We start from the raw sequence: 17,901 nt of genomic DNA, 5'->3' as shown, positions 1-17,901 counted from the left end.
CCTTTTCTTTCTCTTTTCCTTTTATCTTAAGCTCTATCCTGGTCTTTTCTCAGCTCTCATTCTTCTCAATTTATCTACTACATTGACACCCTTGAACTTCTTTTCCTCCTGAATATTCCTTTTGGCGCATGTATGTATTCGGACATAAATCTCTCTTGGTTCTTTTTCTGCATCTCTGACTTCTCAGTCTCCTTTGCTTGCTAAATCATCTGCACCACAATTCCTAACTGTGGGTATTCCTCAAGGCTCTATACTGGGCTCTCTTTTCTAATCTTTCCATACTATATCTTAATGACCTCATTATCTTACATGTGTTTATACCCATAACTCACAAATCTACCTATATGTGAATATTATGATACCTATGTAGATCCACATTTGAATATATACACATTTATGCACATGTATGTAACATGTCTGTTTATTTTCATCTCCACCCTGAAATGTCTCCTAAGTTTCAATACAACACTAACCGCTTATTAAACATTTCAAAGTTCATGTTCTAGAAACATCTTTAACTCAATATGCAAAAATTGAACTCATTTATTGTGATGACCGTGTATTTTAAAATCAGCCGGAGTCAGGAATTCAGGTTAGGGGAAAATCTTCAATCTTTATTCTCAGTGAAGAAAGATCAGAGTTGGAAGAGAATGGGCAATAGCAATGTGTGCAGCTGAGTTAAGAAGCTAGCTAGACCAGCAGCCACACAACCAGCAGCTACGAGCATAGAACCCAGGCCCAATCTCTCCCAGCTTCTCTTCCTGTCTCTCCCTGCCTCCACCCACCAAAATCGTCATTTCCCATACAACACATCAGGACTTGCACAGAGAGTGGGCGGGGGGAGGCATTCTTTATCCAATCATGTATATTAATAGAGTGTAGTCCAATTACTATTTAGCCTCACATGCTTAGGACCTCAGTGCATCAACTCAAGCCTCAGCCCATTACAATTTATCTTTCCTCTCAAATTTCACTCTTTTTTTGTTGAAGGCCATTCTTCTAGTTCCCATGTTTATAATCTTGGAATTTTTTTTTGACTCTTCACTTGTCCACACTTTGTATATCCAATCAGTTCAGATCTTGCTATTTTTAATCTATTATACATATACATATATATATATAAACTGCTACATACAAACCCTTCTCTTTACTCACACAGCCATTAATTTAGTTCAGGCCCTTAACACTTTTCTCCTAGATTACTGCAACCTTCCTAATTTGTCTCCCTATCTTAAATTTTTCCTTAATCTCATCTGTTCTACATATTGCTGCCAAAGTGATTTTCTTTAAATTCAGATCTGACTATGCTAATACCATAGTAAATAAATTCCAGGACTCCCTAAAAGTAACTTTTTTGTTTGTTTGTTTCTAGGATAAAATAGAAACTTTGTTTAGCTTTTAAGATCATTACAACCTGATCCCAGATTACTTTTTCAGCTTCATTATATATTACTCCACCTCTTAAATCCGTATTCCAGCCAACCTGGATTTTTCTTTGTGCCTCTCATAAAATATTCTTAGGTTCATCTTCAGTCTCCATATATCTGCACTGTTCACCTCCCATATGAAATGCATATACTTTTACCCCACCCTGAGATCATTATCCTCATCTCTCAGAATCATTTTCTTTTCTCAAGATGAAGCTTCTACATGAAACCTTTCTTGATATCCACCTCTACCTGCTAGTGCTCTCCCTTCCAAATTGCCTTCTAGTAAACTTGGTAGAAAGCCACATAATGTGAAATTAAAAATAATTTTGAGAAAAAACTGAGCCCTTGAAAATTTTAATTATTTATTTTTTAAAATTCCACTTGGAATGAATTTTTAAAAATAATTAAGAACAATCACAATTGAGTAATGTCAGAGAGAAAAAGAATATACTATTCTTAAATTTCACGTAAATTAATTTTTATCTAACAACTTGGCATATTTATCTTCAAAATATTTTTTTAAAAGCCTCCCTCTATGGCCTTCAGAATTACCAAAAAAATTTGCCTTCCCTTGATCCTTTATGCATAGTTTTACCTTTGTTAGGTCCTTATAAAGCTCTGGATACAGCAATGCCATTTCTGGTTTCACATCCTGATCCAACACTAAAGAGAATACTGGAAACATCGTATAGATTGTTGCATACCTTAAAAAACAAAGATACAAGACATCATATCAAATTTCTGTTACATGGTTACTGAAATAAGTTTAGGGTCATAGCACAGGGCATAAGAACTTAAAACTACAATTGAGAATATTAATAAATATTGAAAAATGTGTCTCATAGCCCACAAAATGACTCATAGGTTGACAATAAGTCACTTTTTTTAAATGTAGGAAATCTTGTAAATTAGCAAACATTCTGGTAGATCACTGACCTGATATAATAATGATAATAATAATAATAATAGCATTTATACAGCATCTATATTTTATAGGCATTGTAATAAATACTTCTACAAATATTATTTCATTTGATACTCAAAACCACCCTAAGAGGCAGGCGCTATTATTATCTCCATTTCATCATTCCCAGTTGAGGAAATTTAGGTAAACAGAGGTAAAGTGATTTGCCTAGGCTCACACAGCTAGGGATGGTGAGGCTGGATTTGAACCAAGGCGTTTCTGACTCTAGGCCCAGTGTTCTTTCCACTGTTCAGTCAAGCTGACCCATATCTAATCATGTCATCTGATTCTGCACTCAAATTTATCGGAGACGAATGCCTTCTGGGGTATATTAATATTTCCTACATGGATGTTATGGCATTAAGAATTGCTTTATAGACTGCCATCTATCTTTTAGCTTGGGAAAAGGAACAATAATTTCCCAACTAAGTGGGGAGGGATGTCAAAGTTTTTTATCTTGGATATCAATAGCTTGATGATGGTTAAGCTACTTTTACTCAGAGTGTTGCTCAGGGTGGTCACTATCTGCTTTGTTTCTGGTGATTATCTTTTATTTATTTCTGTCTTTCCTCTGGTACAAGACATTCAATGATAGCTCTTGACTTTGATGATCCAGCATTTTGAAAGCAACATTTTCCTACTAACTTCCCTGCAACTAACAAAGTAACAACAATATTAAAAGCAACAAAGCTGGATAACTTTTTCAAAACAGTTATCTAGGTCCCAATTACAAAATGGCCACATATATCTGAATTTATACTATTCAAAGTAATAATTATATAAACTATAGGTATTTGGCTCCAGTGCAATGGAAATATGTAGTAAGAATTTGAACATATGCTACCACCTCATAGGACTAATTATCCACACTAATCTTTACCTAAATAATATCACGTTCTTTTTCTTTTGATAACTATGCTATGGAAGGTTATTAAAAAGGTATGGTATAATCGTATTTTACCAAATCTCTTGGTTGCTTGCTATTTTTTCTCTAGGTGACTATAAATTGCTCAATGATTTCTTCTACTACTTTCCCATAAATGATTTCTTCTACTACTTTCCCATACACCAAAGATAAATTTGGTGGTTTATAGTTACTTTTTTCTTCATTATGCTATCTTTTCCCAACATTTGAAGACTTCTGTCCTCCTTAATTTTTCCAATCTTATCCTTACAAATTACTGTTATTTCTTTGTATTCATGGGCTGATGTTTTAAAAAATCAATGGCAAAGTTGATATAAAGATACTTTTAAAAAGATTATTTATCTTGTGGTATCTGTCCTCAAATTGGGGCAATACTGTCTTACAGAATTTTGAAGAATTAAGGAGTGGTAAATTTACTCAAATATTAACATATCTGAGGTCACAAGCTATAGAGAATTATTATACAGAAGATTATTCTAATAGAAATACTTGAAAAAACCCTGTATAAATGTGTTCTTAGTGTTCAGAGAGGGTAGGCTCCCAAATTCAATGATAATTTTACTAATTTAAATAACCATGATTCCTAAATTAAAAAGCAATCACTTCTATCTATAGTTTTCCTTTTTTTTTTTTTTTTTTAAAGTTTATCATCTCAAAGATGCAAAAGGAGCCTGGGAATGATTACATTGTATATTGAGGTCCTTGGAAGAAAGGTATAATTCAAGGTATAATTAGTACTATTATGTAAAATCAGTGCTATTTAAAAAAAAATCTGTAATGTAATAATTGTTAGAAAGTTTTAAACAACGACAAGTAACAAAAAAGATTTAAAAATAGCAAAAAAACCTGTTCCTTCTTAAAAGATTTCCCCCCCTTCATTTTGAAATATTATTTGAAGTATTCTTGGAGGCAGGAAGGTATTACTAAGAGGACTACAGAAGTAACCTGTAAATATTCTAAAGAAATATTTAACCAATATGTACTATCATCCATATATTATTTGTCCCTATTCTTTCATTACATTCAAGGTGTGAGATAGAGCTTGAGTAAAATTTTAAAGCAAAATTTATGAAAACAAAATTTGAAATGAATAAGCCTGATGCTCCCAGAGCAGCTCGCTGAAATTTGAAGTGATAAGAGTGCTATAAATTTACAAGGGTCACAAGACATATGAGCCTGTGATAGTTACACACACACACACACACACACACACACACACACACAGAGTACATAGTCTACCAAGAGTAAAGAAGGCTGGTAATATAAGAAAAAAGCAGGAATCTAATAGAAATTTGAAGAAGTCATTCAGGACACTGAGATTCCTGGCATAGAACTGAGTGGATGAGCAAATGAATTAATGGCCAGATTTTACAAATGAGCAAGAATATCACTAATACAGATATATAACAAGATTTTTAAATATTTCTCTATGAATGTCATATACTAAGAGAATGAAATATGCACTTAATTTGGAGTGGTTTTTTTTTTTTTATAAGCAACTTAAAACTTACAGTGGGGATGTAAGTTGCTTCCTTCTTACATGTAGACATTCGAGGCATATGCAAAAGAGATGTGTTTCTAGACATACGAGGAAATGTGAGAAACACAAAGAGGCAGGAACAGAATGCCAAGCTATACAGAAGATCTAAACAAAGACTTCTTCATTCATATGCCTGTTACAGGGAAATTATGTACTAGGGAACCAGGCCAGATTAACTGAAATGGTCATAGACCTATGAATCTATGCATTCTTCTCTTGTCAGAACTATAGAGATCAACAGAGCAGAGAAGTAGTCCACACTTATTGGTATTTTAAGTTAAGTGATCTATATAGGTCTCAAGGAAGATGGAATTTCCAGAGGGTTTCTTGATGAAAAGGGAGGAATTTTTTTCCTTTTTTGAGGAATGGTCAATGTATTGTTAGCTAGAGTATTTGCAGGGTAGCTCAGGATCCCTTTTGGGTCAACAAATGAATAAACCAAATTATATTTTCTTTCTTTTTTCCTTTCTCTCTCCTTTTCTTTCCTTTCTTCCTTCCTTTATCCCCCCTCCTCTCTTTCTTGGATTAGAGTCAAGGTTTATAACTAAGCAAGACTATACAGTAAACTTCTCTCAGTGGCCCTGACTGTTCCACTGGACTTCCAAATGAAATTAAGCTAAACATAAGACAAGATATCAAACAAGAGAAACAATTATGTGTTATGACAGCTATAAAAGCTAATAAAATCTTGGGCTACGTGAAAGGAGGAAGAGACCCCAGGTCTTAAGTTCTTTGACAAAAAAATTATTCTATTTTTCCCCTCTTTTTGATCTTTTTATCCCTGGTGCCTAGAATAAAGCCTAGCACACAGCATGAACTTAATATACACATATTGAGACCGACTGAAGGAAGGTATAGCCCCATCATATTCTATCTTGGTCACATCACATATGGAATATAGTGTTCTATTTTGAACAAAGCTCCCATCTCCCCTTTCCCCAACTCTTATATCAGAGGACCTTGTCTCTTACTAATTCTAAGAAAAAAATTCAATGTGAGCTTCCTTTTTGTCTTCTTCCTTTTTCTCTTAATACTAAACCCCTTGATATCATGCTTTGATCTCTGCTCCATTCCTCCGGTATTATAAAGAGGAGGTTTTCCATTCTAACACCATAAATATATGTACCTTGGATCAAATCTCCTTCCATTTCTCTAACAGATTACAACCTCAATCATTCACCTTTGCTCTAATCTTCAACTTCTACTTATCAACTGAATCTTATCCTTTTGCCACCACTAATAATAAAAACAGCAGCTAATATTTATACAGTGCCTATTGTATGCCAAGTATTGTACTAAGTGCTTTGTTATAATCATGTCATTTAGTTCTCACAACTCTGGGACGTATGCATTATTATTATTCCCATTTTACAGATGAGGAAACCAAAGCAAAGTAACATGCCCAGGATCACACAATCTGCTAAGTGTCTGGGATTGAATTCAGGTCTCTTTCCACTCCAGATTGAGTGCTCTATCCCAGTTTCCTCCCTCCTTAAAACAGCTATCCTGTTTTAAGTTTACTATCCTCTCAAGAGAGCACTCCATATTTCTTTTACCTCTTAGTTTAGCTCCTTGAAATAAATGAACAAAAACCTATTTACAAGGCTGCCCTCTTCATTTGGCTCCATTTTTTTTCTCTTTTCACTCACTCAGCCCTTTGTAATCTTGCTTCTGATCTTAACACTCAAAAGAAATTGCTCTCTCCAAAAGAAGTAATGATCTCTTTTTTTAAAAAAAAAAACTTTTTATTGATGATAATTATTGTTTTACGTTTTTTCTTAGTATCGCCTCCTCCTTATCCTTCACTTCTTCTTCCTCTGAGTTATCTCATAAAACAAAACATAATTTTAAAGACACACAAAAAAGTAATTGAACATCACTGATTAATACATTAAAAAAATATGAAAATATGTACCATTCGATACTTATGGATAACCTACTTCAACAAAGGGGTAATTTCAGAGTAGTTTTGCATTACTCTTCTTCCATGCCTATTCTACTTAATACATTCATCATTTCTTGCAGCATAGAAACATTTCATTATATTCATGTATCATGATTTGTTTAACTGGCTAAATGATGGGCATCTATTTTGTTTTCCTATTCTTTGCTATCACAAAAAGTGATGATAAAACTATTTTGATTATATGGGGGCTTTATTATCAATGGCCTTCTTGGCTTTAAAAGTTCAGTAATGAAATTGAATCAAAGGGTATGGAGATTTTAGTGCCTTATCTGAATAATTTTAAAATGCTCTGCAAATTGTACTAATTCATAGCTCCACTAGCAATCTACTAGTGTGTGCCTATCTTTCCACAACCCTTCCAACATTAAACATTCCTAGTTTCCCTCCCATTTCTACCATTTAGCAGGGTATGAGATAAAACCTCTGGGTTGTTTTGATTTACATTTCTTTTATTATTAGTGATATGGAGCATTCCTTCATATGGCTGGGTAATAATTTGTAATTCTTATTTTGAGACCTTCATACTCTGACCACACATCTGTCTGGGAATGGCTTCATACCCCTATGGAATGGGATTTCTTGGATATATATAAAATTTTTAAAGAAATGCAATTGATTTTTGAAGGTTTACTTTAAAGACTGCAGTCTTGCTAAAGTTATATTGCCTCATTTACTGCAGGGTGATTCTTTGGGATTTTCTAAGTAAGCCATCATATCATCAGCAAGTTAGGATAGGTTTTAGCTCTTCTTTACATATCATTTTGTCTTTGACATTTAAAAATGTCTTTCTATCCTTTGCATCCCTGGTATACATCTAATTTGTGATGATGATTGATTTCTTGAATGAACTGTTGTATTATCTCACAGGATTTTATTTAAAAATTTTGAATCAAATTAATGATAGTGGCCTTCTGTTTTCTTTCTGTGTTTTAATTTTTCCTTGTTTAGGTAATTCAAGTATATTTGTCTCATAAAAGAAATTGGTAGGGTGTTTTCTATCTCAATTTTTGTTATAATTTGTGTAATATTAGTATTAATTGTTCTTTAAAACTTCAATGGAATTCTGTTAACTCACCAGTATCAGTAATTTTCCACTTGTTTATAATTAGTTCAATGGAGATTGGATTATTTAAGATACCAATTTGGACTCCTGTTAGTTTGTATTTTTGAAGATATCCCTCAATTTCTTTCCTATTCTCAGGTTTAGTATCATCACATAACTGCAGATAAAAGGTTCTGATTATTCTATTTCTTTTGGTCTTATTATGATGTCACCATGTTTTTTTTTTTTTTTTTTTTTTTGTTATGATGTTCTGTCCGATTCTTTTTAATCATATTGGCTAAAAATTAATCAACTTTATTAGTCTTTTTAAAGAGCCAATTTTTAGTTTTATAATTTAGACTATTTTTTTTCCTTTTTGGTTTCTAATTTTTTGTTTTGTTTATTGTGGGTCCATTTATTCTTTTGCTCTCTAATTTGTACATATATATTTAATTTCTCAATATTTTTCTATTTTGCTAATGTAGAGAGATTATTTCCCCCAGGATTACTTCAGCTACATTGCATAAAGATTAGAATGTTCATTCTTCATTATCATTTTCTTTTATTACAATTATTACTCTTATTCTTTGGTTCTCTCATAATTTAGGATTTCATTTTCAAGTCTCCACTTGGGTTTCCTTGTGTGTGTAGGTGCTCCCTGGATTATAATTTTTGTTATATTATGTATTGTAAAGGATATCTTACTTGATTTATATAGCACTTATTTTACTATTTGTCTTTTTACATTTCTTAGCATTTATACTTACTACATAGTATATTTTTATAAAAATTCCATGTAGGGCTAAGAAATTTACACACTCTTTAGTAATTCTATTTGGAAAACATCATAAATCTATATTCTTTTACAGTTTTAGTTTTCCCAGTAATTTGCTGTTATTTAATTTTCCTTTTGTTTTTCTTTGTTAGATTTATCCAAAAACGAAAAAGGAAGACTGAGATCTTTCACGATTATGCTGTGTTTTGTAGTTAAATTAATGTTTCCTTTATGAATTTAGATGCTAAAATATTTGGAGTATATAAGTTATAATGTAGTTTTCTAAAGTTTTCTTTTGCTTTGTGTAATAGCAAGATTCTAATGCCTATTTTTTGGATTCATTTGTGTCAGAGTAAATATTTTTCCAACCTTTCATTTCTATTCTGTGTATGCCTTGATTTTTTTTTGGGGGGGGGAGGAGGAGCAGGGGCAAGATTTTTGTAAACAATAGATTATAGGAATGTGTCAAGTGTATGTTGGAATCTACTCATACTAATTCACAAGAGCCTCTTGTTAGATTTACAATGTGAGCATTTACACATCAGAAATTGGCAAATGCTACAAACCAGAGCTTAATTTATTGTTTTGCTGACTGACTAGATTTAAAGTAATAGGAAAAATGTCAATAATGCAGATTAAAATTAAATTTGTGGCCCATGACCAATTCACACACCTGGATTTTCCTATCTAATTTGGTACTCCTTTATGCTTTATTAATTTGTTTAACATATCTCATACTCTTGTTTTTTCATTCCTCTTCCACTGTAAACACAGAAATATGTCTATATTTGTTTTACCATGTTTTACTATAAAACAACTCTATAACGCCAACTCTTTTTTTACAGTCAAATTCTCTGGCCCCCTCTATTTGTTACTCCTTTCTTTAATTCTGATTAACTGATAACTTCATTTTTCTTGTTTATTTTTATCTAGTCATTTCATTCTTTGTCTCTCAATTAAGTAAACTCTCCTTTTTTCTTCTCTTCAAATTTAATTTTCTGTGCCATAAAAAAAGGATTTTATTGGCTCATCCTCTTTATTATTCATCTTCTCTTACTGTTCTAGATTTTTTCCCCCCTTGATTCATGGCCCTTATATTTACTTAGTCCATCATTCTTTATGTTGCTTATAGAATTAAAACTTTTGAGGTACCTATTTTGGGTTCTCCTAAATATGTTCTGTCATTGCCTTATAAATCATTCCTCTTGGCTCCCACATTCCCCATTTTTTTTGTTATGTCTCATTCTTTTAATAATACCATTTCCTGTAGATGATAGAGAGAATATTGTCCCATGGTAGGAATCTTCCTAAGCCCCTGCATATACAGTTCCTTACTGACTTTTGCTTTCCCTTTGGTTATTAAAACAACATTTACTCTGAAATCTCCTCCTCCTGTTTCACACCTTCCCATTCTTTTGGATTTCATTTGTCCCCAGTAGTTCTGATTGCCCTGTTCCCAAAGTAGATGGTCTCTAAGTATCAGATCTTTATAGATTAATTTTTATGTAGAGTCTATCTCTATTTATAGAATTATCTTTTTTTTTTCTCATGGGAATATTCATCACTAGTATCCATCTTCCACCTTTATTTTCTTCTCTTGGAATCCTTTGAATGCCATCTCTTTGCCCCTTTTAATTGAATGCCCATCTTTTTTCACTAGTAATTAGGCTCAGGATTGTAGATTATGTCTCATTGAAATCCAAATGGTCTATGTCTTGCAATATTTATTCCTATTTTGCTCAGACCTAATCTGGAGGTCATATTCTTTTCTGTTTTGAATCTTCCCTTTTTTCACATACTTTTCTTTTTAATACTAATTGGGCAAAGTCGATCTTTCTGGACCTCAATTTTTTCATCTGCAAAATGAGAGAGTTGAATTTTATGACCTTTAAGGTTCTTCACAACTCCCAACCTATATTCCCAAGAAATAACAATGAGGAACCTAATAGTGTAAAATATTAACACATTTTTCTTTTTAATACTAATTGGGCAAAGTCAATCTTTCTGGACCTCAATTTTCTCATCTGCAAAATGAGAGAGTTGGGCTATATGACCTTTAAGGTTCTTCACAACTCCCAATCTATATTCCCAAGAAATAAAAATAACAGTGTAAAATATTAACATTTTTTTCTTTTTAATACTAATGACTACTGAAAGTATAACCACATCTTTTGATTTATTCAAATTATATAGCCCATATTATGCATTATTTCTTGAGTCTCAATTTTAGCATTCTTATAGGTTCTTTCTTAAATTGGAAGTGGAAAAAAGAAAATGGAAATGAAACTCAGACTTCTTTTTAGAGAATAGTTTAGTATTAATAATTTTTAAAAATGTTCATGTCATTATATCTTGTTGGGAATGTAGCTTTAAGTGTATGTTTACCATGATGAATCATTAGCCGATTTATTTTACTTCATATACTTTAGAGAAGGAATTCACTTAATGAATAGATTAATTTGAAAGATTACAGATGTAAGCTATATAATTTTCAATGTTGCAGCCCTAAGTCTTTAAAGTTGGCCTGTGCAATAATATCAGATTTCAAATGCCAATTTTAACCTTTTAACCCTTTACATCTAATCTTTTGACCTCTAAAAGATAACACTGAATTAGTAACTGCTGAGCTTATGCTAGTGTTTTGGGATCTGTGTAGGTCTATAATCCTGTTTTGCACCCAACAACTGGTACAGAGGTTAACAGCAAGAGCTCAAAAAGAAAAAAAACTGTGTTTATCCCAGGCTTAATCCAAAAGTGATGTTGGATTAATTCTCTGAGATAACAGCACAGGATGAGAAAATCAGCCCCATCTAAAATATTAAATTTTAGCTCTGTAAAGTAGTACAAAACAAGATGAGTTTGTTCTTATAATTTATTCTTATGTATGTCATATTTAGTAATGCAAGATTTCAAAAGTTCTCAGAACAGATACCTAAAGAACTATGATATAAACTCAGCAAAAGACAAAAGAAACATATATGTGATTATTAGTGTATATTTTGTCATTTGTTGTTTCAATCCAATTTTAAAGAAATATAAGTATTTATTTTCTTTGTTTCTTTGTTGATACATCTTATCACCTCAACCTAATCATGAGTAAACAATACTCCAAGTACAGAGTAGCATGCTTTGCTAAGGGTCATGCAGCTGTAAGACCTGTCTTTCTTTAACTTACTATTGATGACAATGTCTTCATTGGCCCCACCCCTTTGGCTCTTCCCCTTTTCATTATGCCACAGGACCCTTTTTAAAAATCTCAGCTCCGTCACAGTTCCTGACACAAATTATGGCTTCCTCATGAAAACAGAAAATCTAATGAGAAAATTTAACAGTGCACTGGCAAGGAGAACAAATGTACAGGTGTCATCTTGAAGTTCACTCAAGCAAAATATTAGTTTTTCACATTGGTATTATTCATTCGGAACATTAACCATTCTGAAAACATATGAGGAATTAATCAGAAACAACACTATATTTTCTCCCCAAAAAACAAAGTTCTTCCATAAAAGATATTACTAAGTACTGTAAATACTGGATTTAACTTACCCTACCATTAGGAATCCCTGGTACAAAGGAACAGATGCAAAATAGAAGACTGAAGAAAACACAGCCTTAAAGAGAGAACACAATAAATAATAAAAAGAAAACAACAACTGAGTTTTCAGTAAGTCACATTTACACTATTCTTCATTCAGGCTTCTCAGAGTGCCTTATTATTAAAATCTAATTAAAATCCAATAAAATAAAATAAAATGGAACAATCAAGCACTCTGTAGTAACATTTATAATCCTTTTTAAATGCTATACCCCTCTGTGGGTACACCAAAAATAAAAAAGGTTTAAATACCTGCATAGTGGAAATAATAAGGCCCCTGTGCATGACAAATTGACCAAGTGCTGCTGATCTTTTGTAGCTGTTTCGGCCATGTACCATTAGCAATCTGCCAATGTGTTTAAACTGTGTGATGGAAAAATCTGCTGCCAGAGAAGCTTGCTTTCCCTCCTTAAATGAAAACAAAAGAAAGTCCTTTTTAAAATGCCATATAACTTAGAAGTATCATATTAAAAAAAACCAAAACACTTTTTAATTCTTAGATAAAAATTTTGAAATATATTTTCAATATATAAATACATATCTGTATATTTCATATACATGTACATGTATATATATATATGCATATATATTCATATGAATGATTAGAGCTAAAGAATAGCTTATAAATCATATAATTCAATTCTCTCAATAATATATTTTTTGAATATATGTTGTGTGGGGGTAGATACTTCATAGTTGGATATATATATACACAGCCAATAAATTTGGAGAGTCCAGGAATACTTAATATTTTTCTTACAAGGTAAAAATATATGTTAAATCCAATATACTCATGAATACTTATACAATTATTTTGCTACACAAGAAAAATCAGATCCAAAAGGGAAAAAATGAAAAAGAAAATAAAAGGAAAGCAAATAACAACAAAAGAGTGAAAATGATATGTTGTGATCCACACTCAGTTCCCACAGTCCTCTCTCTGGGTGTAGATGGCTCTCTTCATCACAAGAGCATTGGAACTGCCCTGAATCATCTCATTGTTGAAGAGAGCCATGTCCATCAGAATTGATCATTGTATAATCTTCTTGTTGCCATGTACAATGATTTCCTGCTTCTGCTCACTTCATTTAGCATCAGTTCATGTAAGTCTCTCCAGGCCTCTCTGAAATCATCGTGCTGATTGTTTATTATAAAGCAACAATATTCCATAACAAGGAATACTTAATATTCATGTTAAGAACCTCTTTTGTATATATCTTAAAGAGTTTAGTTAAAGCAATCTCCAAATTTTAAAGATTTTCATTAATCTAAGGAAACATATGAGCTTATATATCCCAAAGTTCTAAATTGGTACTTTTTGTATGAGATATAGGAAAAAGAAACCAAGAATGAAAGCTATGCTAGCACAGGGAAAGATGTAACACCAGTAAACAAAACAAAACAAACAAACAAACAAAACAACAACTAAAATATTAAGCATTTTTGAAAAGAAAGAACACTACTGAATTTGAGTTGTTAAATAAAGTTTATAAAAGAAATCTAAGTCAAGATGTGAACATAAGAAAATACCTTTCCTTCAATTCCAATTCCACAATCAGCTGCTTGGATCATACTGACATCATTTCCTCCATCACCTAAGAAGAAATAAAAACTATAATTTTCAGCTACTCATTGCCATTTTCCCCTCTTTTCCTATTCAGTACTGCAAATACGTAATTTCTAGAAGCAGATAAACTAATCTAAATTTGGAAACTAAATTCAATTTTGCTTATAGCTTTTAAGATACCTCTTTATCTAAAAATACTATGCTTCTAAAAGTGAGTAGCTTATAAATTTGATATATCACAAAGATTTTTAGATGGGACTTTCTGCATTTCATTTATGAATGATACTCACTATTGCCATCTATTGACCTATTATTGGTTTTGTTATTGTTCAAATAAGGTTAGTGGCATAGTGAATGTGGAAGTTACTTACCTACTGCACACGTACGTTTGCCTGTATGCTGCTGCAATAATTTAACAATATGTGCTTTCTGTGTTGGTGAGCAGCGACAGCAGACTACTGCAGGGCATTGACATGCCAGCTCTACAAATTCATGCTCATAGTATTTTAAGCAAACCTAGAAAAGAAATTTTTTTCATTATATTTTTTTTTTTTCTAGAATAACTTTAATATGGAGTTCTGTTTAACTTGATAAAACAAAACAACAGAAGAATGTCATTATTCTTTTCTAGATGTGGTTTATTTGCATTCTTTAGGTAACTGTTTTATAAAAATGACTGATTGAAACATAGATATTTTAATTAAGATGAAACACAGAGTAAAGAAGATATAGAGGGCAGCTAGGTGGCACAGTAGATAGAGCACCAACCCTGAAGTCAGGAAGACCTGAGTTCAAATTTTTTCTCAGACACTTAACACTTCCTAGCTGTGTGACCCTGGGCAAGTCACTTACCCTTAATTGCCTCCTCAAAAAAAGAAGAAAAATTATAAGGAGAAAAAAATACAGCTAGGCCCTTATTAATCCTCCAAAAATATTTATACTATAGCCTATGATCTATAAACCCACTAAGCCCAAATGTAATTAAAAAAAAATCCATGTATAAAAAGGTTATATTGTCCAAAAGTTAGAAATGAATAATGTAAGATCTAGTAAGAGACATAAAAGTACTTAGAACTTCCAGAAACAACTGGAAAACAAACAACAAAAATACCAAAATCAAAATTCCACAATACTAAATGCATGTGATGCCAGCATTATGTATTAATAGCTACACTGTGAATAAATATAAATTTTACAGGTAAGGGGCATTCATCTCTTACTACTTACTCCCTACCCCTCACCTCAGCTGATGTAATCACAGGATATAATCATAGATGATGTTACCTTATGTGTTAACAAAATATTAGCACCCTGCTACCTTCTTATGAAGTATGGACCATTTTCTTTGCCTAAATTGGAAAGGGCAAAGCAATTGTTTGGGTTGAAAATTGGCCAGCACCTGGAAGCATTAAAGAGTTCAGCCTGACAATAGTAAAGGTTGTTGGAGAGCACAAGGCAGTCTAACTACTTTCTCTTTCCTGGCCTACTACATACTATAAGATTTAACAGCAAAACACTCACTTAGCTGGAGACTCCTAAGCCAACAGTTGGAGAGTAAATTGGAAAAAGTCCAAGCCAAAAATTACCAGAGCACAGGCATATATGCTTTCCAAACAGACGACAAAACAGAGAGGTAATCACTCCTGACTCCAAGAAGAAGCTTCAAAGAATGTGATCTCTTACAAAAAAAAAAAAGGCTGGATATGGACTCATGAAAAGTACTAGTAAGTTGGACTACAAACAGAAGCACACCCTGGGACTCAGTTTTGAAGCTTACCCAACAGAGACTGCACCAAAAGAGGGAACTTTATAATAACTCCGCAAGAGGAAAAAACATTAAGTTCTCCAGTTCTAGAGTTGAATGGCCTTTGTCACAATATCTGCTACATAAATCTGATTCTTTTTTGTTCATTTGAATATTTGTTGGAGAGTGTAATGTAGGTTTATGGTAGGAAAGATTTTGTAGTTATTCATTTTACTATGCCATATTAGTACATATGGCATTACCAAGAGCTAGTTGTGTCTCCTGGCTAAATACTCATTAAAAGTACACTGGTTGGGGCATATAAGCCCTAGTTTTATGAGTGAATACTGTTAAAATAGAATACCATTACTGTCCTCAAGGAAATCATATCATCTCAAATTTTGGATGTAGATGAAATTTTGGACTATTAATGAAACATGCAGTTTATCAATTTGAAATATATATGTGTGTGTGTGTATATATATGTATATATATATATACATATATATATATACACATATATATGTTATTTGTGAGTAATTAAAGGCATATATTTAGCCTATTAAGTTAGTAAGCAGTCTACTGGATGTAAGCGGATATTAAGGAAGTCCTTATATGAGTAATAAGGAGTAAAAGGTGGATTACCCTCCCTCACACAAAGATTATATATTCTCTAAAGCCTTGGGTAACATGATCAGGAGTGAAAATAAAGATTATGGTTCAAGATATACTGGAGACGTAGAAAGTAGGTTGGATAGGACAAGGTAGTAGTAAAGCTGTGGAAATTTTCCTATTCAGTAGATATGTTGCTGGGCAGTTTCTAAGATACATGTGTGTGAATTCACTTACAAGAAAAGTTTATCTTTTATTTTAACATCTGAGCTAGATAGGTATATTAAAGTTCTCCTCTGATTTCTTATGGAATTGAAGTGACCTTGGGCTACAGAAGACCATGGTGAGAACCATATGAATTTTGGAAAGCTCTGACAAAAAAAAAAAAAAAATTAAGTACCAGAATTGGAAAAGCTTTTAAGTATTCCATGCTATTTTTTAAAAAAATTCAAAACTATGAGTAATAATGAAGATTTGTTTACTTCAACTGAAGAAAACAGTGGAGGAGAAAGCTGGATAGCTAAAGGTCCATTAAGGAAAAGAATTGTGTCCAAAGACAAGGATAGTCAAGTGTGAGAATGTTTATTACTTTTCAGGTTACCAGGTTACAATCTCTGTCATGGCATGGTATAGATCATGAATCCCTAAGATATTGCTTGATTGTAGGTTGTTATATTTTGCTATCTGCTCCCTACCCCTCACTCTCCAAAGATGAGAATATTTAAATGTATTCTCCTTTGAATGGTGGGGAATATTATTCCAAGGATTGTGAGTAGGGAGGAAAATTCAGGACATTTTGTTATTCTTATACACTGTGAAAGACCTCTGGGAAATATGATAGCTGATATATGTTCACAAAATAGAGCTTAAAATAAATTAGGTCAGGTTTTTTAAAAAGGCTTCAGGTAACAAAGTAAAATTGAAAATGGTCTACGCATTATAGAATTCTTTAGACTACTAGATAATGTAATCAAATACATTCTATTAATAAGAATAAGAACTTAATTTCAGGGATATAAGGAACTCCTCCTACTAGTTCAGGTCAGTACTTTTATAAAGATAGGGGTTGCTGGAGTCAATCCTATCAAATTCTTACACTTAAAGTAACTAACCTCTAGTACTTTCTCACATGTAAATGAGTCAATCAGAGGTGTGAACATGAGGCCTGAATATTTTCACTCAATCAAGGCATCTCAATCAATTAGGTGTTACAGGAAGTCTTTAGACTTTGAAAAACAACCAGATCACTTCTAGTAAGGAAAGCATTTTTTTTTTTTTTTTAATCTTAAAGAACTACAGAAGTGAGTGCTATTATTTTTTAAATTTTTGACATCTTAATTTTATGTAACCCATATTTCTCTCTTTTTTTTTTTTATTTATTTAATGGCCTTTTATTTGCAGGTTGTATGTATGGGTAACTTTGCGGCATTGGCGATTGCCGGGCCTCTTGTTCCAATTTTTCACCTCTTGACACCCCACCCCCTCCCCGGGATGGTGGGATGACCAGTAGATGTTAAATAAAAAGAAAAAAAAAGAAAGAAAAACAACCAGATCAGGGCTTGTGTAAAACCAAGAACCAAATTAAGCATCTAGTACCTCGGTGATACTCTGGCAAACTCCTTTCCCACCCATCTGGGAAGGGGGAAGAGAAGGGAACACTTCCACCTCAGTCCTGGTCTCCTCTCTCTCCCCCTTCTCCACTCTAAGGAGTAATCCTCAAGGATTTTAGGTTTGAGGTTTA

The 17,901-nt window shown here is 32.6% G+C and overlaps 1 protein-coding gene across 7 annotated transcripts in view; it reads right to left on the bottom strand.

Moving 5' to 3' along the window:
- ATP9B (ATPase phospholipid transporting 9B (putative)) overlaps positions 1-17,901 on the bottom strand; it is a 451,952-nt gene that overhangs the window by 22,702 nt on the left and 411,349 nt on the right. For 6 of the 7 annotated variants that reach the window (XM_031946730.1, XM_031946731.1, XM_031946733.1 and 3 more), the window contains 5 exons: positions 14,176-14,320; positions 13,768-13,832; positions 12,490-12,645; positions 12,189-12,253; positions 2,026-2,134 (listed from right to left, as the gene is read on the bottom strand). In XM_031946730.1, the coding sequence (XP_031802590.1) occupies positions 2,026-2,134; positions 12,189-12,253; positions 12,490-12,645; positions 13,768-13,832; positions 14,176-14,320 (540 nt within the window). The remainder of the gene's footprint in view (positions 1-2,025; positions 2,135-12,188; positions 12,254-12,489; positions 12,646-13,767; positions 13,833-14,175; positions 14,321-17,901) is intronic. The other variant, XM_031946732.1, reaches the window with a different exon arrangement.

Source organism: Sarcophilus harrisii, chromosome 1 (assembly GCF_902635505.1).
Source record: "Sarcophilus harrisii chromosome 1, mSarHar1.11, whole genome shotgun sequence".
Classification (NCBI taxonomy): Eukaryota; Metazoa; Chordata; class Mammalia; order Dasyuromorphia; family Dasyuridae; genus Sarcophilus; species Sarcophilus harrisii.
The sequence above is the reverse complement of the archived record's forward strand: the minus strand, read 5'-3'. Positions and strand labels throughout refer to the sequence as shown.